Genomic DNA, 22,330 nt, shown 5'->3' with positions numbered 1-22,330 from the left:
GACCAGAGATGCTAACATCCCCATTGATTGATATCCACTTACGCTCCACACTGACATCTACAGAGAAAACATCACCAGCTTCAACAGTGAATGTACAATGCGTGATGGGGATTTAAATCTGACGAAGACCAACATTCTCTGAAGATCAGACAAGGCATTCGGCCGCTTCTATCTGGGATCAACCAACACCGCCTGAAAAGGTTAGCAGCATGGTTGCCAACAATGAGCAGAAATTCTAGCAACGCATATCGGCCGCTAGCTAGTTAAATTGTTTTTCTAGCTCGTTAGCTTTCCTGTTAGCAATAACCTCGCTAACGTAGACAACGACGGGTTGAGCTAACAATTTAGTAGCAAAAAAACGTAGCTAGTTTGCCATATAGAATTTGTGGAGGGTTACCGATTGTAAATGTGGGAAATGGGGAATATTACAAATGTATCTAACGTTAGCAAACTGCATTTCTGAGCTGTAGTTTATTAGCTAACGTTAACTAGCCCGCTAATATGCTAACGTTAAATAGCAACAACCTAAGTTCGTTTGCTGGCTAGGTAGCTACAGTTGTAGTAATATTATTTACTTTAATATCAGGTGTGCGTTAACATTATCCAACCATCAAATAGTGTAACTGATTGTGGAACTCTGGCGAGCGTGTGTCATTTCTCACTGACGAGTAGCTAGAAAGCCAGTAGTAGGCAGGCAAGCTTCATATGAGACAATAGAAAAACCGAAACGGGTACAGCCCAGATGCATACACTAAATATTTGTGTTATGTACCTATCTGGATTGTTGGATGTTTTCATTATGTGCATTGCTATGACCGAACAAACTAACATACCAAATTGACCTCCTATAGGGATAAAATAATAAATCCATATTTGGAACGTTTTTGACTGACGGCGACTCGCAACACAGACCAAGAGACTGTGCACGAACGACCGTAGAGAGGACGGCTCGAACACCCGCTGCTTCCAGTTGTACCTACGCCCCAAACCGAGCGTTTCGTGCGAAGGAAGAGACTCCAGAACAGGCCGATTACGAAGATAGCAAGGCGAGGGAAGTAGGCTACGGCAAACCTCCATCTCGCCCAGATACCTCCATTACGTCCACCTACCACCGCCCCCTTCAGCCATGGACCCCCCGAGGACTCGGTCGCGGTCACGGTCAGGTTTTTTTCACTATGGCATGAACGGTAGTGGCAACGGCAATAACGCAATCAACAACGGGAACATGAATGCCAGCGGAGGGATCGGGGTGAACTACCCGCAACAGACCAACACCGGCTGGGCTCCGCACACGGCGCGCAGCTATACAGAGAACCAGCACACCCAGGGGAACTACCTGTCTAGCGGGGCGCAGCGCCACGCTTCGCATGGAGCACACAGACACCCCGGCACTGGTAAGCTTCAACGTCTCCCTCCCTTTTCCCTACTCATCTTGATACATCACACCCCGTGCATGGATGAGTGTACCATGCAATTTAGCAGGTGTCGGGCTTGACATGTAAACAGTGCAGTGTTCCTCTTAGCTGTATAACATGCATCTTCAGGGTTCTAGCTGTTTGTCTGAAAATATTTTCTCATCCATCCAGTGTTGTCTGTAGTCAGGTGACTGAGGGGTATGGACAGAAACTGTTAGTAGCATCCTCACTGCTTTTGTGAAAGGCCTGAACTGCCTGTTTGATCAATAAATTGCCTATATTTCCAAACAACATTCATATATTTCAATTATTGAAAGATGGCTCATACTGCCTCCAAAGAGCATTTTTATGGGAGCTTTGGACCAATGGGAGCTGAATGAGACAGTTTTGGACATGGTAAATTAGCACGTGGGGGTATGTTTTTGAATTGATAGCCCAAATTGATTTCAAGAATAGACGCTCATTATTTGCGCTTCGCAATGTAGTTTTTTTATATACAGGGAATTCAATCTGTGTTACCCAGTAGTGTTGTGGGTTCCACTTGCGTTACAGATGTCGACGTATTCTTTTTAAAACCCAGGAAGTTCCTATTCAAACTCCCATTAGACAGCTCTGCAATTATGTAAAAAGTAATTTCGTTACTCACAAAATATGCAGTTTTGCTGTGCAACTCTTTACACTTTTTTACACCCATGTTACAGGCAGTATGGACTTCCAAAAATTGACAATTTTCCAAGCAACTGGAGAATTGAAATATTCCACACCTCCAATGCATGAATCACTAATTACTGTCACACACAGGTCAGATGTCAACAACCGCTCAAATAAAATTATATTGATCACATACACATATTTAGCAAATGTTCTTGTGGGTGTAGCGAAATGCTTGTTCCTAGCCCCAACAGTGCAGTAATATCTAACGATACACACATCTGTCGACGTACAGCCAGAAGAGGACTGGCCACCCCTCAGCCTGTTTTTTTTCCCTAGGTTTTGGCCTTTCTAGGGAGTTTTTCCCAAGCCACCGTGCTTCTACATCTGCATTGATTGCTGTTTGGCGTTTTAGGCTGGGTTTTTGTACAGCACTTTGAGATATCAGCTGATGTAAGAAGGGCTATATAAATACATTTGATTTGATTGACATCTAAAAGTAAAATCATTTTTAAGAAATATTCAAATATTAGGATGAGCAATGTCGGAGTGGCATTGACTAAAATACAGTAGAATAGATTACTGCATATACAGTACCAGCTCAATACATTGGAGAGGCAATTTTTGGGTTGCTTGTAAAATAGATATTTAGACATTTTTGGGATGTATATATTGGCTGTGACGGGACTAAATGTAGATGGTTGCTTTGTGAAACTCCTTATTTTGTGAGTAATGAAAGTATTTTGACATTACGCTTGCAAAGCTGTCTAATGGGTGTTTTGAACCGGAGCTTCCTGGGCATTAGAGAGGACGCACGTCATTACATTTTTCTTTTTAGAACAAGCTCTATTTTGGTTGGCTCTGGTACGTTCTAATTGACATTTTAGTCATTTAGCAGACTCTCTTATCCAGAGACTCAGTAGTGAGTGCATACATTCGATTGTACTTCAAACAAGAAACACACAAACTAAATTGCACAACTAATTGCGTTAGTACTAGAGGTCGACCGATTATGATTTTTCAACGGCGATACCGATTATTGGAGGACCAAAAAAGCCAATACCGATTAATCTGCCATTTTAATTTTTTAAATTTGTAATAATGACAAATACAACAGTCCTTATTTTAACTTTAATATAATACATCAATAAAAATATATTTAGCCTCAAATAAATAATGAAACATGTTCAATTTGGTTTAAATAATGCAAAAACAAAGTGTTGGAGAAGTAAAAGTGCAATATGTGCCATGTAAAAAAGCTAACGTTTGGGTTCCTTGCTCAGAACATGAGAACATATGAAAGTTGGTGGTTCCTTTTAACATGAGACTTCAATATTCCAAGGTAGGAGGTTTTAGGTTGTAGTTAATATAGTATTTATAGGAGTATTTCTCTCTGTACCATTTGTATTTCATATACCTTTGACTATTGGATGTTCTTATAGGCACTATAGTATTGCCAGTGTAACAGTATAGCTTCCGTCCCTCTCCTCGCCCCTACATGGGCTCGAACCAGGAACACATCGACAACAGCCACACTCGAAGCAGCGTTACCCATCGCTCCACAAAAGCCACGGCCCTTGCAGAGGGGAATAACTACTCCAAGTCTCAGAGCGAGTGATGTTTGAAACGCTATTAGCACGCACCCTGCTAACTAGCTAGCCATTTCACATCGGTTACACCAGCCATTAGGCTGATAGGCTTGAAGCCATAAACAACGCTGTGCTTGCGAAGAGCTGCTGGCAAAGCGCACGAAAGTGCTGTTTGAATGAATGCTTACGAGCCTGCTGCGGTCTACCATCGCTCAGTCAGACTGCTCTATCAAATCATAGACTTAGTTATAACACACAGAAATACGAGCCTTTGGTCATTAATATGGTCAAATCCGGAAACTATCATTTTGAAAACAAAACATTTATTATTTCAGTGAAATACGGAACCATTCGGTATTTTATCAAACGGATGGCATCCCTAAGTCTAAATATTATTTTTTACATTGCACAACCTTCAATGTTATGTCATAATTACATACAATTCTGGCAAATTTGTTCGCAATGAACCAGGCTGCCCAAACTGTTGCATATACCCTGACTCTGTGTGCAATGAACGCAAGAGAAGTGTCAATTTCACCTGGTTAATATTGCCTGCTAACCTGGATTTCTTTTAGCTAAATATGCAGGTCTAAAAATATATACTTCTGTGTATTGATTTTAAGAAAGGCATTGGTGTTTATGGTTAGGCACAGGCGTCCAACAATTGTGCTTTTTTCGCAAATGCGCTTTTGTTAAATCATCCCCCAGCGTTGCATCGATTATATGCAATGCAGGACACTCTAGATAAACTAGTAATATCATCAACCATGTGTAGTTATAACTAGTGATTATGATTGATTGATTGTTTTTTATAAGATAAGTTTAATGCTAGCTAGCAACCTACCTTGGCTTCTACTGCATTTGCTCAACAGGCACTCCTTGTGGAGTGCAACGGGAGGCAGGTGGTTAGAGCGTTGAACAAGTTAACTGTAATGTTGCAAGATTGTATCCCCCGAGCTGACAAGGTGAAAATCTGTCGTTCTGCCACTGAACAAGGCAGTTAACCCACCGTTCCTAGGCCGTCATTGAAAATAAGAATGTTTTCTTAACTGACTTGCCTAGTTAAATAAAGGTATAACATTTTGTTTTTTTTAATCGGCAAAATCGGCGCCCAAAAATACAGATTTCCGATTGTTATGAAAACTTGAAATTGGCCCTAATTAAGTTAGAAGTGCGCTATTTGATAGATTCTCTCTACCTAGGGCTTCCAGTGGGGAGACCTGAAGTCAACCTACCCCCCCCCCCACCTCCATCTCGTACTTCTGAGTGGGAGACCATCCCAGGCAGTAGCATGCCTAGCTCACAAACTAGAATCAGGGCGCCCACTACAACAAGGTTAATTGAACCACAGTCCATTACGGTGACATCATTAACATGACGTGCAAATGAGCGATAGAAAACAGATTGCGCAAATGTCACTATTCCAACTTTTTTTTTTTTTTTTTTGTGCAGGTGCCCTGTGCCGCCCCCGGCACGATATCGCCACCACCACTGGATTTAGGATTAGCAATGGGATATAGGAGATTGACTTTATTCAGTCAGTTCTACACCTTTTTTAAAAACTCTTGAAATGTAAACTGTTTGCTCAAATAACCGTAAATGATGTGGGATGTGTAAATTCACTCTCACAGGAGATGAAGCATCATGCGCTCCCTCCATGAAAAATAATACATTTGACTGCAGCCAACTCCAGCGCACAAAAATAACACGGGTGCCGAGATTCGGGACAGACAGCAGACTGACAAAACAGCAGTGGTTCCCTGTTATCGCTAGACTTAGTGATTGACAGGCCCCGTCCTATCATTCATCCATAGAAGTTGCGTATCGTTCATTCTAGCAGGAGAAGGCTATACAGACTTCTCTGACTAGCGAATTGAAACTTTTTAAATGGAAAGAAGCCTAGTTAATTTATGAAGTGGAAAAAGTAGCTGGCTGACAATGAGTCTGTTATCGGCTGTTCAGCCGACAGCCGGAGATTATGAAAACACTGCTCTGAGGAAACATACCATTAGAACAGACTGGATTACCTCGAGGCAGAAAGGCATATGAATGAATGCAAGCTTTTAATGAAGAGCTTTTGTAATAGCTCTGCCCGCCATCCGGACCTAATAAATAACCCACACAGAGGAATATGTGCACGCACAGACACACCTGGCTCCACACTTGTGCGGCTCACAAACCTACACACATTAGGCTACACAAACCTACACACATTAGGCTACACAAACCTACACACATTAGGCTACACAAACCTACACACATTAGGCTACACAAACCTACACACATTAGGCTACACAAACCTACACACATTAGGCTACACAAACCTACACACATTAGGCTACACAAACCTACACACATTAGGCTCACTTGCCAACACACACTGACGCACTACAAAGAGGGATTTATGGGTATGACTGAAATTCGGTATCTCCCAGCTGTTTGATCCTCCTCCCCTGCTCTAAGCAGATGCCTCTTGAATACTGTGTGTGTGTGTGGGTTACAGCGTATTTGGTTTAGTGTGCTGTGAGCAGAGCTCTTGGCATGTCACGCCTCTTAACATTACTTTCAGGGGAATGTGTCTACTGGATTTGGAGGTGCTGAATATGGGACTTCATTTCACCACTGTTTCTCTCCCTCGGTCTGAGCTCGAACAGACAGACTGCATGTTTTGGCCTTGTGGCTCAATCCTGGAGCCAGGGTTGTACGAATCATGCTGCCACTGGCTCAAATAAGTGCCCTTTCTGTACCGAGGCCCAGATACTAGGACGAAGGCCCATATAACCTGGCAAACGTCACCCAACCCGGCCCAATCCTTCCCCTGTGGCACATCACACGGCTCAGTGTCTGGATCTCTGTGTCCCTCCCTGTCGGAGCTGAGCGCCAGTCGCCTGGCTGCTCTTTTCTGTTCTGCTGCCACTGGCTGCGCTTCTTTGAGCTGTCAGTCTCCCCCGACTTCATAGAGCTGTGGCGTCGCAGGGAGAGGAGCGCTGGGAGAGGAGCGCTCTCCGATCTGTTTTTTTTTTTCTGAAGAGACTGAGGGTGGCTAGTTGGGGGTGGGAGAGGGGAGGGGGTGTTTTTGGTTTTCAGGAAACTCCGTCAGCACAGTTCAAGGGCATCTGCCTGTGAAAGATTGGAGTGTGTGTCTGTAATATTGTAGTGTGTCTGTGAGGCAGCAGAGGGGGTAGTTTTAAATGTGAGATCGGAGAGATTGTTACGTTGTCGAGAGCATGGTTCTCCCTCTTGTCAGTGGAAGACAGAACATTGTCTGATTTTTAAACCAGGCCATTCAAAGCCACTAAGACACATTCAGACCTAGACTGAGCAGACTTTATCCAGCTATACCAAGTGTGTATATGTTCCCTCAAAGTTTAAATATAATTTGGGCTGCTACTTTCTCTACAGATGGTAATCGCAGAGAGGGTTAAAAGGAGCATGACTGCTGCTGTATATGTTAACCAGGCCCGTCCAGGTCTGTTTGAGTCTTTGTATAGCCTACTGCCTGGTTTGACCCTCCTGTTATTCTCTCTCTGGCCTATAGGTGTCCTTCACTTCCACCCTGATAACATCTGCAGTGATGAGCGGGACAAGGTGAGTATATTTCCCTTTCCCTATTACACCTAGTACCAGGACAGCTGGAATGCTGTAGCATGGTGTTAACGTGGAACTGACAGTGTTTTAGCAGCATGAAATCTTGTAAAAAAATATGTAAATATGATGCTTTTACATTTTTTATAACATGTTCTGTCTAGAGGGCACATAGATATGGTCATTTTCACTGTGTCAAACTTTCATAGAATGTTTGGGAATGATGTAGAGTAAGGCATTTGTGTTTACATTCTATAGCAATATAGAGTGGGAAAGTGTCTGTGCATTTGGACAATTAAGACAGTGCAGTAAATAAAACCAAATAAAAATGGCAGTCTTATCCAGGCTACACAGATTGTAGCACCATAGCCAATCAGAGCTACAGTAGGCCTATATGCAAATAAGCCATTTGCCACAAGGGCGTGCCATCACTCACTTTGAACTAGACTGTTTACAGGCAGTAGCAACAGCACGACTTTAGATCATTAGAAAGCATTTGCCAAAAGCCACAAAATACACCTGACTGGATTTTTGCACATACAGTACCAGTCGAAAGTTTGGTCGCGCCTACTCATTCAAGTTTAAGAATAATAGTTAAGACATCAAAACTATGAAATACCACATGGAATCATGTAGTAAGCAAAAAAGTGTTAAACAAATCAAAATATATTTAAGATTCTTCAGTCTCCACCCTTTGCCTTGATAGCTTTGCACACTCTTGGTGTTCTGTCAACCAGCTTAATGAGGTAGTCACCTGGAATGCATTTAAATTAACAGGTGTGCCTTGTTAATTTCAGGAATTTCTTTCCTTAATGCGTTTGAGCCAAGTTGTTGTGTTGGGGTAGGGGTGGTATAAAGAAGATGGCCCTATTTGATAAAATACAAAGTCCATATTATGGCAAGAACGGCTCAAATAAGCAAATAGAAATGACAGTCCATTACTTTAACACATGAAATGTTCCGTATTGACTGACCTTCAAGAACTTTGAAAGTTTCTTCCACTGCAGTTGCAAAAACCATCAAGCGCTATGATGAAACTGGCTCTCATGAGGACTGCCACAGGAAGGTAAAGACCCAGAGTTACCTCTGCTGCAGAGGATAAGTTCATTAGTTACCAGCTTCAGAAATTGCAGCCCAAATAAATGCTTCATAATTCAAGTAACACACATCTCAACATCAACTGTTCAGGGGTGACTGTATGAATCAGGCCTTCATGGTTAAATGCTGCAAAGAAACCACTACTAAAGGACAACAATAAGAAGAGACTTGCTTGGACTAAGAAACACGAGCGATGGACATTAGACCGTTGGGCATCTGTCCTTGGTCTGATGAGTCAAAACCTCAAATTTTTGGTTACAACCGCTGTGTCTTTGAGACGCAGAGGTGAACGAACTTATGATCTCCGCATGTGTGGTTCCAACTTTGAAGCATGGAGGAGGTGGTGGTGGGGTGCTTTGCTGGTAACACTGTCATGATTTATTTAGAATTCAAGGCATACTTAACCCGTATGGCTACCACAGCATTCTGCAGCGATACGCCATCCCATCTGGTTTGCACTTAGTGGGACTTTGTGTTCTTTTTAACAGGACAATGACTCAAAACACACCTCCAGACTCTGTAAGGGCTATTTGACCAAGGAGAGTGATTGAGTGCTCAATCAGATGACCTGGCCTCCACAATCACCCAACCTCAACCCAATTGAGATGGTTTGGGATGAGTTGGACTGCAGAGTGAAGGAAAAGCAGCCAACAAGTGCTCAGCATATGTTCTCAAAGCATTCCAGGTGAAGCTGGTTGAGAGAATGCAAAGCTGTCAAAGGCAAAGGGTGGCTACTTTAATGAACCACAAACATAAAATCTATTTTGTTTTAACACTTTTTTGCTTACTACATGGTTCCATATAGTTTTGATGTCTTCACTATTATTCTACAATGTAAAAAATAAAGAAACCCTTGGATGAGTAGGTGTCCGCTTTTGACTGGTACTGTATGTAAATACCACAGAGTCTTCCATTTGGGAAATGTACAGTCCTATTGATCAAACCATGAACAGGAAGGGATCTCCTCCCTTTGACTATTAGATCAACAACTGTTAGCCAGAACAAGATGAGGTTAAATCTAACGCTAACAGTGGACAAACCCACTCAAACTTTCTCAGCTTGTATTTGGCTGTCAAAATTGCACTGATAAATTATGGGGAATAATAGTAGCCTGCCTGCCAATGCATGCCTGTCCCAACCCAGGTTTTGACAACTCAATGGGAACTTTCCAGCCCGTTTGATCGATGCCAAATACATTTTACAACCGAGAGATATGCGAACTATGGATACGTCGTTTTTAAGTTCAGCCTAGCTAACTAGCCAAATGATTCACATTTCTTGCTAGCTAACCAAATGACACCAATATCTTTAGCTGCAGCCATTGAAAAATGGGGGAAGTTGGCCACTCACCCACTCATTGGTGACTTGACATCCTTCCAACAGTTAGCTTGCTTGCCTCTGTGCTTTTAGCTTACTAAATAAATGGCTACATGAATAGATAAGCTAGCCTATTAGCCACGTTATGATAGACTTGTGATGCCCCCGCTTGTTTGATTGTATTGGCCTTCATTTTGCCTTATTTTTTTTTTTGTTGTCAAATATTGATTTACCTGAAACCGTGTATCTGTATGAATGGCTGTAAGCAGCAAACAATGTACCAGCTGTGATTTATGACCAGAGAGCAATTTTTGTTGGACTACCAAGAAATGTAATGGTGCATTTTTATTAAACTGCATCCATCTATTCTGCCAACAGTACCCTACTCTGCGTCAGGTCCTATTTTGCTAAAAATTCCATATTTTTTAAACCTTATGAATTTGCGTTTCGTTCATAAAATTGTGAATTTGGTGTTTTTGATGTATAATTCTGTTTTAATATCTGCAAAGTAGTTCTGTCGGTTCTACTTAAAAAAAAAGTATCCTCTCTCGCTCTCTCTCTGTAGATGGAGGACAGTCCTAGCCCTAAGCGACAGCGTCTTTCCCAGCAGTCTATGATAGATCTAAGCTCTGCCCCTCCCCCCACCCCATCTTCTCCCATTCGTCCCTGGGAGCTACCCCACACCCCCACTACCTGGGCCCCACCCCCACCCAGTCGCAGACCACACCCACACTACATGCCAGAGCGATGCCACACTCCTGTCCGCAACCGCCGCAGGTAAGTGTGTGTGTGTGTGTGTGTGTGTGTGTGTGTTAAATGTTACAATTGGTTCAGCATCATTGTAGAGTAATTTTTCCTCAGGACATCATCTGTTGTGATGAGGATGTTTGGTAGAAAGAGACTGACATCTGAATTTCTCTCTCCCCCCCCAGTCCTCCAATGAGACGCCAGCGAGGCCGCCGTGACCGTCTCCCCCACCACCACCCCCCCCACCCTCATCACCACCACTACCACCACCATTACCACAACCCGCACCATCACCCCCACCACAGCCTCTCAGCAGGGCTTCAGGATGAGAACTACCGCCACCCCGTCCCCCCTCAGAGTTACCCCTATAACCAGCCTGAGGAACGCCCCTACCACCCCCCCAACCTGTCCCCTCGCCCCCTCCACCACCCTGCTAACCTGTCCCCCAGGCTGATGCACCCTCACCCCCAGCCTCACCCCCCTCAGCAGCAGAGCAGTATGGTGCTGGACCTCCATGACCAGGTCAGTGAGGAAACAGGAAGCTGCTTTTTACAGTTGTCAATAAAGCATTATTGAATTTGATTAGGGTAATCCTTAATCCTTCTACGTGGGAGTTCAGGTAGTGTGGTTGTTTGAACTCTGACCTTTGACTTCTGCTCAGGTGTCGTACCCAGTCTCTCCCCCTGGCGGCCCCCCCGGCCTGCCCTCCCACTCGGCCCCCCAGCAGCTCCCAGCATGCTCGGTGGTCTTTAGTGGGCAGCACTACCCTGTCTGCAGTGTCCCTCCATCTGTGAGTTCAACTAGCCTGACTGTCTGACTTGTGTATCTCTTTGATACTCTTGACACTGATCGTATGCCTACTTCATGTACAGTGCCTTCAGAAATTATTTATACCCCTTGATTTATTCCACATTTTGTTGTTACAGCCCGATTGCAAAATTAACACAAAATAATTCACCCATCTACACACAATACCCCATAATAACAAAGTGAAAACATGTTTTTAGAAATATGATTATTATTATTATATTGAAAATGCATAAATATCTAATTTGCATAAGTATTCACACCCGAGCCAATACTTTGTAGAAGCACCTTTGGCATAAATCACTGCTTTGAGTCTTTCTGGTTGAGTCTAAGAGCTTTCCATACCTGGATTGTGCAATATTTGCCCATTATTCTTTAAGCTCTGTCAAAATGATTGTTGATCATTGCTAGACAATTTTCAGATCTTGACAGGGATTTTCAAGTAGATTTAAGTCAAAATGAACTCTACCAGTCAAACATTGTCTTCTTGGTAAGCAACTCCAGTGTAGATTTGGCCTTGACCTTTTAACAGAACAATACAATTAATCTCCCAGTGTCTGGTGGAAAGCAGACTGAAGCAGGTTTTCCTGGAAAACTTACCACTCCTTAATGATTACAAGCATACCCATAACATGATGCAGCCACTACTTTGCTTGAAAATATAGAATAAAGACTACTTTTGAGTAGTAAGACATGTATAAAAGCAACAGATACCATTAATGTGAAGGGGCTAGAAACGTCTTATATGGTGAGCTACCAATTGGCTACGACGGGCAAGCCAAATACTGTTGTTGAGGACTTCATTCTTGCTGCTGCTGGGACAATGCTGGGGGTAAAGGCCAAAACTATACAGACAATGTCTTCATCAAACAACACTTTCATAACCCATCAGTGACATGGCAGGAGATGTTTTGAAACAATTACTGCTTCGCATACAAGCCAGTGAATTGTATGCGTTACAGCTGGATTAGTCAACAGACGTGGTGGGCCTGGCACAGCTCCTGGTACGTCTGTTACATTTATGGCGGGTCAATTAAGGAAGACATCCTCTTCTGGAAGCCAGGATAACATTATTTATTTATTTATATATATATATATATATATAATATTTCTACTGGACAGCTTTGTGACATTAAATGGACTTTGGTGGCAAGATGTATTGGTATCTGTACTGATGGCGCAAAAGCCATGACAGGATGACCTAGTGGAGTGGTAACGCGCGTGCAAGCAGTTGCTCCCGAGGCCACTTGGGTACACTGCAGCATCCACCGAAGAGGACTTTGTTAAAGCAAGGCCCCTGAACTCTCGTGAATCTTCTGCACCATGCAGTGATATGGGCAGCGACCATGTAACGCTTTTCCAGCGCACTTCTGTACGTTGTTTTTATTCTACATATTTTTTTATTTAACCTTTTATTTAACCAGGTAAGCAAGTTGAGAACAAGTTCTCATTTACAACTGCGACCGGGCCAAGATAAAGCAAAGCAGTGCGACGACAAGAACACAGTTACACACAAACAAACATAACACAATAGAAAAATCTATGTACAGTGTGTGCAAATAAATAGGCCATAGAGGTGAAATAATTACAATTTAGCATTAATACTGGAGTGATAGATGTGCAAGTAGAGATACTGGGGTGCAAGAGTATAAGTAATAATATGGGGAGGAGGTAGTTGGGTGTGCTATTTATAGATTGGCTGTGTACAGTGATCGGTAAGCTGCTCTGACAGCTGATGCTTTAAAGTTAGAGGGAGATATAAGACTCAAGTGTCAGATTTTCTTTTTTTTCTGCAATTCGTTCCAGTCATTGGCAGCAGAGAACTGGAAGGAAAAGCAACCAAAGGAACTGTTGGCTTTGGGGATGACCAGTGAAATAAACCTGCTGGAGCACATGCTACGGGTGGGTGTTGCTATGGTGAGATGAGAAGGCGGGGCTTTACCTAGCAAAGACTTATAGATGACCTGGAGCCAGTGGGTTTGGCGACAAATATGTAGTGAGGGCCAGCCAACGAGAGCATACAGGTTGCAGTGGTGGGTAGTATATGGGGCTTTGGTGACAAAACGGATGGCACTGTGATAGACTGCATCCAATTTGCTGAGTAGAGTATTGGAGGCTATTTTATAAATGACAACGCCGAAGTCAAAGATTGGTAGGATAGTCAGTTCTACAAGGGTATGTTTGGCAGCATGAGTGAAGGATGCTTTGTTGCGAAATAGGAAGCCGATTCTAGATTTAATTTTGGATTGGAGATGTTTAATGTGAGTCTGGAAGGAGAGTTTAGTCTAACCAGACACCTCGGTATTTGTAGTTATCCATATATTATAAGTCAAAACCTTCCATTTAGTGATGCCGGGCGGGCGGGTGCGGGCAGCAATCGGTTGAAGAGAATGCATTTAGTTTTACTTGCATTTAAGAGCAGTTGGAGGCCACGGAAGGAGTGTTGTATGGTGTTAAGGCTCGTTTGGAGGTTAGTTAACAGTGTCCAAAGAAGGGACAGATGTATACAGAATGGTGTCGTCTGCATAGATGGATCAGAGAATCACCAGCAGCAAGAACGACATCATTGATGTTTACAGAGAAAAGAGTTGGCCTGAGAATTGAACCCTGTGGCACCCCCATAGACTGCCAGAGGTCCGGACAACAAGCCTTCCGATTTGACACACTGATCTCTATCTGATAAGTAGTTGGTGAACCTGGCGAGGCAGTCATTAGAGAAACCAAGGCTATTGAGTCTGCCAATAAGAATGTGGTGATTGACAGAGTCGAAAACCTTGGCCAGTTCAATGAATACGGCTGCAGAGTATTGTCTTTTATCTATAGCGGTTATGATATCGTTTAGGACCTTGAACGTGGCTGAAGTGCACTCATGACACGCTCGGAAACCAGATTGCATAGCGGAGAAGGTACGGTGGGATTCAAAATGTTCGGTGATCTGTTTGTTAATTTGGCTTTCGAGGACTTTAGAAAGGCAGGGCAGGATGGATATAGGTCTATAACAGTTTGGGTCTAGAGTGTCTCTCCCTTTTGAAGAGGGAGATGACCGCTGCAGCTTTCCAATCTTTGGGGATCTCAGACGATACGAAAGAGGTTAAATAGGCTTGTAATAGGGGTTGCAACAATATCTGCAAATAATTTTAAAAGAGGGTCCAGATTGTCTAGCCCAGTTGATTTGTAGGGGTCCAGATTTTGCAGCTCTTTCAGAACATCGGCTGTCTGGATTTGGGTGAAGGAGAAGCAGGGGTGGGGCTTGGGCAAGTTGCTGCTGGGGGTGCTGAGATGTTGGTTGTCAAGGGGCAAAGTATTGACACTTTTTAAAATTGAGAGACGAGGTTAAAGTCCTCCTATACTGACCACAATTTTGACTTGTCTGACCACTTGCATGGTGCCGATTTTTTTTTTTTCTCACATGACTGGCCTATCAGGGCGACCAATTTTTCTCGAATGATCTGAATCTAGGATTTACAGGGACTCTCCACAACTATATTCAACGTGCGGGACAAAATTGAGGCAATTATTAAGAAGTTGGAGCTCTTTTCTGTCTGCATTAAGAAGGACAACACACAGGTCTTTCCATCATTGTATGTTTTTTTTGTATGCATATGAACTCAAGCTTAGGGACAATGTCAAATGTGATATAGCGAAACACCTGAGTGAGTTGGGTGTGTAATTACGCAGGTACTTTCTCGAAACGGACCACACAAACTGGATTCGTTATCCCTTTCATGCCCTGCCTCCAGTCCACTTATCGATATCTGAACAAGAGAGCCTCATCAAAATTGCAACAAGCGCTTCTGTGAATGATTTCAATTCAATTGAAGCCACTGCCAGATTTCTGGATAGGGCTGCGCTATCCTGCCTTGGCAAATCGCGCTTTTAAGACACTGATGCCCTTTGCAACCACGTACCTATGTGAGAGTGGATTCTCGGCCCTCGCTAGCATGAACACAAAATACAGGCACGGACTGTGTGGGAAATGATTTGTGACTGAGACTCTCCAATACAACCCAACATTGCAGAATGATGTGCTTCCTTTCAAGCACACACTTCCCATTAACCTGTGTGGAGTTATTCACAATTTGATGAACAAATAAGGTTTTATTTAAGAAAGTTAAATAAAGAGCAAAATGATTGATTATTATATTATTTGTGCCCTGGTCCTATAAGAGCCCTTTGTTACCGGGTTGTGACAAACTCACTCATTCTTATGTTTAATGAATTTATTGTTTGTGTGTGTGTGTGTGTGGCAGGCTTACAATGATGGCAAAAAAAAACATTTGAGTATGCTGACCCTGGTGCTAAAGGGGGTACGCAGCTGGAGGTTGAATGTTTGAAGGAGTACGGGACTATAAAATGTTTGGGAACCACTGCTTTATTGTCTTGTTGCAAACAATGCATGTTTTGGAACATGTTTATTCTGTACAGGCTTCTTTTTCACTCATTTAGGTTAGTATTGTGGAGTATCTACAATGTTGATCCATCCTCAGTTTTCTCCTATCACAGCCATTAAACTCTAACTGTTTTAAAATCACCATTGGCCTCATGGTGAAATCGCTGAATGGTTTCCTACATCTCCGGGAGCTGAGTTAGGAAGGACGCCTGTGTCTTTGTCGTGATTGGGTGTATTGATACACCAATTAATAACTTTGCCATGCTCAAAGGGATATTCAATGGCTACTTTTTTATTATGTTTTACCCATCTACCAATAGGTGCCCTTTGCGAGGCATTGGAAAACCTCCCTGGTCTTTGTGGTAGAATTTCTGTTTGAAATTCACTGCTCAAACTGAGGGACCTCACAATTATCTGTGTATGTGGGTTACAGAGATGAGGTAGTAATACAACAATCATGTTCAACACTATTGCACACAGTGAGTTCATGCAACTTATGTGAATTCTTAACACACAATTTTACTCATTACCTTTTTATGTAAGCTTGCCAAAACAAAAGGGTTGAATAGTTATTGACTCAAGACAATTTGTTGTATTTTCATTTTTTATGAATTCCAAAAAAAAGAATGTGAAAAAAATTCCACTTTGACATTATGGGGTTTTGTGTGTAGGCCAGTGACGATGTGGGAAAAGGTCAAGGGGGGTGAACTTCCTGAAGGCACTGTACCTCCTTCCCACCCTGTTTTCCATCAGTATGTGTGTTCATATCCATGAGTACGTAATGCAGCTTTGTCGTGGGTGTCAATAATTGGAGCCTTTTGTGTATCTACTCAGGACCGGTTCCTTTACTGTTTCTCCACTGTATTTATCCTGGATTCTAGACAGCTCACTGTAGTAGATCTACTGCTGTGCATATCATTCCTAGTATATATGTTTGGTGCATGTACTCATAGATTGCATTTGGGTTACTGGTCATGTTTGGATTGGTTAGGAGCTAGTAACACACCCACCAGCATTTTTACTGCCCTGTTAGGAGCTAGTAACACACCCACCAGCATTTTGCTGCCCTGTTAGGAGCTAGTAACACACCCACCAGCATTTTGCTGCCCTGTTAGGAGCCAGTAACACACCCACCAGCATTTTGCTGCCCTGTTAGGAGCTAGTAACACACCATCAGCATTTTTACTGCCCTGTTAGGAGCTAGTAACACACCCACCAGCATTTTACTGCCCTGTTAGGAGCTAGTAACACACACCAGCATTTTACTGCACTTGCTATAACATCTGCAACCAATGCACTTTGTATAGAGGAGAGATGAAATCATAATGTAATATGGTATTTCTCGCTCTCTCTCTCAGGTTCTGCAGACGTGCTCTGTGCAACATCTGCCCATGCCCTACCCGTTCCCCTCTCTGCTTTCCAGTGACCCCACCTTTCTCCTGCCCCCTCCCCACCTGGCCCACCATCCCCCTCACATCCCCCAGCCCGGACAGTTTGGATCCTACCCCACACAGCAGGCCAGATCGGTGAGTGGCGCTAGGGTTTTACAAAATGGGGGGGGAGCGCGCACACGCGTGTGTTCAGTCTAGCATTACAAGCCATTTGAAGCTCATTAATGACATCTCTCTCGCTCTTTTTACCCTAGCCGTTACAGAGGATAGAGAATGACGTGGAGCTGTTGGGGGAGCACTTGTCGTTAGGGGCGGGTCTACACTACCCCCCTGCGGCCCACCCCGGCCTGTCCCCCCACTCCACTCAGCTCCATTTCCTCTCCCATGAGCCTCTGCCACAGGAGTTCTTTGGAGTGGTGAGTGTCTCTTGCCTCTGCTCATTACCTTGTAACCCTTTCATGCAACACCAGAGGGATTGTTGCATCATTATCTTGTAACTTATTTAAAAGGCCTGTGTTGGATGTTTTTTCAGTTGGTCATATGAAATCCAGTAATTATTTCTCCCTTCTCTTTCAGTCGTATCCTAACTTCATGCCACGGCGTATCCCAGGACGACGCTACCGCTCGCAGCAGCCACTGCCACCCTCGCCTTACCACCCCAGTTTCCTGCCTTACTTCCTGTAAGTCATCATTCATCTCTAGCTCTACCTCATGGGTGTTGTAGCTTAGACAATCAGGAGACTCTGCCCTATTGGTTGGAAGTAGCCGACTCTTATGGCATAGCGTATTTGTGCGAATACAGTCGAGCTCTTTTGTACTCTGTCACATGAGCTGTGTATGCGCAGTGTCTGTAGTTAAGTGAGTTTCTCTCCCTGTCTGTCAGCTCTATGCTGCCAGTCCAGCCTACAGGCCCTGCCATCAGCCTGGAGCTGGACGTAGATGACGGCGAGGTGGAGAACTACGAGGCTCTTCTCAACCTGGCCGAGCGTCTGGGAGAGGCCAAACTCCGAGGACTGACTAAGGGAGACATCGAGCAGCTGCCTTCCTATAGGTTCAACCCCAACAACCACCAATCAGAACAGACGCTGTGAGTACTTCCCCTGGACCTACCAGAACCGATGATGCTATCCTCCTCGCCGAGTATACAGCTGGTGGTTTTGTTGAAATGTTGTAATGACGTTGTGTTGCAGGTGTGTGGTGTGTATGAGTGACTTTGAGTCTCGTCAGCTGCTGCGAGTTCTGCCCTGCAGTCATGAGTTTCACGGGAAGTGTGTCGACAAGTGGCTCCGGGTGAGTCTCACGCTCTAGTATTTCACGAAGCACAATCAACTACACTGAACAAAAATATAAAACGCAACATGTAAAGTGTCGGTCCCATGTTTCATGAGCTGAAATAAAAGATCCCAGTAATGTTCCATATACGCACAAAAAGCATCTGCTCTAAAATTGGAGAGAAATACGTCTGTTTACGTGCCTGTTAGTGACCACTTCTTCTTTGCCAAGATAATCCATCCACCTGTCACGTGTGGCATATCAAGATCAGTATGTATGATCAGTATCAGTATCAAGATCAGTATGTATGATCATGTATGATCAGTATCATGATCAGTATGATCATTAGACAGGTGCATCTTGTGCTGGGGACAATAAAAGTCAGCTCTAAAGTGTGCTGTTTTGTCACACAACACAATGCCACAGCTGTCTCAAGTTTGGAGGGAGCGTGCAATTGGCGTGCTGACTGCAGGAATGTCCGCCAGAGCTGTTGCCAGATAATTTTAATGTTAATTTCTCTACCATCATCTGCCTCCAACATCGTTTTTGAGAATTTGGCAGTACGTCCACCCGGCCTCGCAACCGCAGACCACGTCTACGCCATCCCAGGACCTCCACATCCGGAGAATAAACACAATTGGATTTTATCGATGACAACTTGAAAGCACAGAGACACCGTGCTGAGATCCTGAGGCTCGTTGTCGTGCCATTCATCTGCCGCCATCACCTCATGTTTCAGCACGGTAATGCAAGGCCCCGTGTCGCAAGGACCTGTACACCATTCCTGGAAGCTGAAAAAGGTGTCAGCTCTTCCATGCTCTGGATCAACGCGTATGACCGTGTTCCAGTTCCCGCCAATATCCAGCAACCTTTCACAACATTTGAAGAGTTGGACAACATTCCACAGGCCACAATCAACTCGATGCGAAGGAGATGTGTCGCGCTGCCTGAGGTAAACGATGGTCGCACCAGTTACTGACTGGACTCCTGATCCACGGCCCTTTTTAAATATATTTTTTTAAGCTATCTGTATACCAAGTCATGTGAAATACATCGATTAGGGCCTAATGAATTTCTTCCAATTTCCTTATGAACTGTAACTCAGTTAACTCTTAACATTTTTGCATGTTGCGTTAATATTTTTGTTCAGTTTACTTCTGAGTTGGTAACAACACTCCAGCTGGAGTGTTATCTGAACAGGTATAAAGCCAAGGTTGGCGAAATATATCTTTTTTCATCTTGCTTTTAACGTTTCTTTCTGTGTAGTTGGCAAACACACGTTTCTAAATACTGTGAAACATCTTCTGTCTTCATACCTAGTTCTTGATCCAACTGAAGCGCCCTCTTAATAAATAAATAAATATATATATATATAATCTGAAGTTCTCCTGTAATGATCAAGTCATCCCTGCATGTTAACGGACTATGTCTCCCTCTCTGGTTGACTCTTGCTCCAGGCTAACAGGACGTGTCCCATCTGTCGGGCTGATGCCTCTGAGGTCCAGCGAGACTCAGAGTGACCACCAGGGGGAGACAACCACTCTGACTGTCAAACAGTTTTAGCACTGCCCCCCCCCCCCATCCCTCCCCTGCCCCCCATCCCTCCCCTGCATCTCTTTTCCTCCTGTAACTACTGCCCCTCACTCCACTTTCAATCTCTTTTTGAAGTGTTTCAGCCTCCTCTAACTCTGCCCTCCATCTCTCCTTTAGCCCTCTTTCCCTTCTGTCCTCTTCATCCTCACACTCCATTCCCTCTGGTCCAGCCCCCCCTCCCCTTGTGTCTCTCTAGCTCTGGATGTCCCTCAGCTGAACCCGCTGGAGGGTGGGTGGGTGTGTGCGCACAAGCCAATGTCCACACGTATGATACCTGTCCGCTGGTATGTGCCAACGTTGGGTTTGTGTGTATGAGAGACTGTATTTTTAGTTAGTCTCCGATCATGTATTTGTGTGTTTAGACTTGGGTATCCACATGTAGCTGACACTTAAGGGCCCATGCCACTCCGCTGCCTCTCTGTAGCCTGAACTAGTTGCTTTTTGTTTAGTTTCTCTGCCTGGCAGTTTACCTCATCATTCCTGTTGGTCATTGTTACCACGACGACACGCTTCACTGTATTCCTCTGAAGTTTCTCATTATTTTTATCTTTATTTTTGTTCCTTAAAAGATGATTAGTTTGTCTGACTTTGCAGTGGCACATGTGTTATATACTGTATAAATATATGAATATCTGTATACCAAATAAAAGGCTTGATATGAACTTTTTTTTTTTTTTTTTTTAAATCACATTTTTGGACCGTTTTTTAAAAATGAATTATGAGATGTGATGCAGTTGGGTTTGATTGTGCTGGATTGATTAGTCTGTTCTGGATGTTAGACTTTACGTGGTGGTTAATTAATAAAAGACATGATACACTGATCAGTCTGCTGTCTGGTTCATGTAGAGCGGAAACGCCAGAGCAAACGATGGCAGAGTGAACTTCCAAAGTAGAGGCTGGGCGTCTTATCGCCTCTCACCACGGAACGCGGCCCGTTAATTTCCCGACGATTTTCCATGCTTGTCAACACCGGGAAGGTGATTTCCTTACCCCACGGACCACCTGCTGCTTTTAGCCGTTAGTAGTTCTGTGTTTCTTCTCTCCAATAGATGATGACTGGCTTTCTGTATTTGTGCTTCAACCGTAATGACTGCATACTGCCAACAGGTGGCGTCACTGTTCTTTGTAAGGCATGATTTATTTTACAGAGGGGATGGGTCTCATTTGAAGGGCCGAGCAACCGGACGGTTTCTGGTATCAAATCTCGGGTCCGAAGGGGGACAAATCTAACGCCAAGTGAGCTGGCAACAGGAGGGTTGCTGGTATGAAATCCTACATGCAGTTGTGCCCTTAAGCAAGGCCCTTAACTGCCAACGACCGCTCCCAGTGTGGCAGTCCCCCGCACCTCTCAACAGGTGTCTTTTCAGAAGGGTTGGGTTAAAAGCTGAAATCAAATTTCGGGTTGGACCTTGTGTACAATTGACCGATGGGGGTGATAATGTTAAAATCCTCAGATCAGTAACCCTTCCAGTGATACGTCTAGGGGTTTGTTAAGGATTTGGCACTAGATCAAATTTGTCCCAGGAGACGAGAATGAACAAGTCCTCGAAGGCAGGATAGGATATGCGTTTGACACTTTAAGGAATAGTACAGTTCCAGTCTGGCCTATGAGACGTGCAATGATCATCACAATAACTAGTGTGAACCAATGATATGCACACTGGATGACTGATAGGGGGCGCTATGTCGATGGCACAGTAGCATCGACATAGCGCCCCCTATCAGTCATCCAGTGTGCATATCATTGGTTCACACTAGTTTACTCCATTGTACAAATATTTGGAAGTTATAGACTTTTAATGTCTACATAACATTTTTGCCACATTTATTTATTACAGATACCTTAATGCATACTTTAAATTGTGAGCTAAAAAAATAAAAATTAAGATGTACAAGATTTTAAGAGGTACAACATACTTAAATACATGTTATTTTGTACTCATTGAAATACTGTAGAATTCCATTCATTCCTATGGAGGATTGACTCTAATGGGGAGTGCCCGATAGAACCGACCAGTGGCTTCAAAGACTCAATGGCCAATGCATAGCATCAGCAATCCAGGGTTGATATACAGTACATCATTGTGGTGTTAGTTACCTAGCGCACGCCTGTTAGCTACATCACATGGAGGGGGTTGTAGTCTGATTGTCCATTGCCTGGAGACGGTCTGCCGAGAGACACTCAATGTGCCCTCTGACCTGCATAATGTGACCATACAGGATTACTTTCACTTATTTTAGTCTTGTTCATTGCAGACATTTACTCTCTCTCTCTCTTCCTTCTCTATCTTCTAGTTCTCTTCCACTCGTTATTCTCCCTCTCCATTTTTTTTTGATTTCACCCTGCTGCCTCATTGTTTTCCCCTACTCTCTGCCTGCCTCATTGTTTTCTCTCTCTCTGCCTGCCTCATTGTTTTCTCTCTCTCTGCCTGCCTCATTGTTTTCCCCTACTCTCTGCCTGCCTCATTGTTTTCT

The 22,330-nt window shown here is 43.7% G+C and overlaps 1 protein-coding gene across 1 annotated transcript; it reads left to right on the top strand.

The window, feature by feature from the left end:
- The first annotated feature begins 32 nt into the window (after positions 1–32).
- Positions 33–20,676, top strand: LOC110504155 (E3 ubiquitin-protein ligase RNF38). Its single transcript, XM_036969607.1, has 12 exons — positions 33–200; positions 852–1,394; positions 7,194–7,243; positions 10,221–10,432; positions 10,588–10,924; positions 11,064–11,192; positions 16,958–17,125; positions 17,245–17,406; positions 17,567–17,670; positions 17,874–18,077; positions 18,181–18,280; positions 19,720–20,676. Exons 2-12 carry the CDS (start codon positions 1,127–1,129, stop codon positions 19,780–19,782), a joined length of 1,797 nt encoding a protein of 598 aa, XP_036825502.1. The 5' UTR covers positions 33–200; positions 852–1,126; the 3' UTR covers positions 19,783–20,676.
- The last annotated feature ends 1,654 nt before the right edge of the window (positions 20,677–22,330 follow it).

The sequence above is a fragment of the Oncorhynchus mykiss genome, chromosome 31 (genome assembly GCF_013265735.2).
Source record: "Oncorhynchus mykiss isolate Arlee chromosome 31, USDA_OmykA_1.1, whole genome shotgun sequence".
NCBI lineage: Eukaryota > Metazoa > Chordata > Actinopteri > Salmoniformes > Salmonidae > Oncorhynchus > Oncorhynchus mykiss.
This window is presented reverse-complemented; position numbering and strand designations above follow the sequence as displayed.

Excerpts from the sequence above, each read along its gene's own strand:
- LOC110504155 (XM_036969607.1), top strand. The coding sequence starts at position 1,127 with ATGGACCCCCCGAGGACTCGGTCGCGGTCACGGTCAGGTTTTTTTCAC. Across the intron at positions 18,078-18,180 it reads CACCAATCAGAACAGACGCT|GTGTGTGGTGTGTATGAGTG; the intron begins GTGAGTACTTCC and ends GTTGTGTTGCAG. Across the intron at positions 18,281-19,719 it reads GTGTCGACAAGTGGCTCCGG|GCTAACAGGACGTGTCCCAT; the intron begins GTGAGTCTCACG and ends CTCTTGCTCCAG.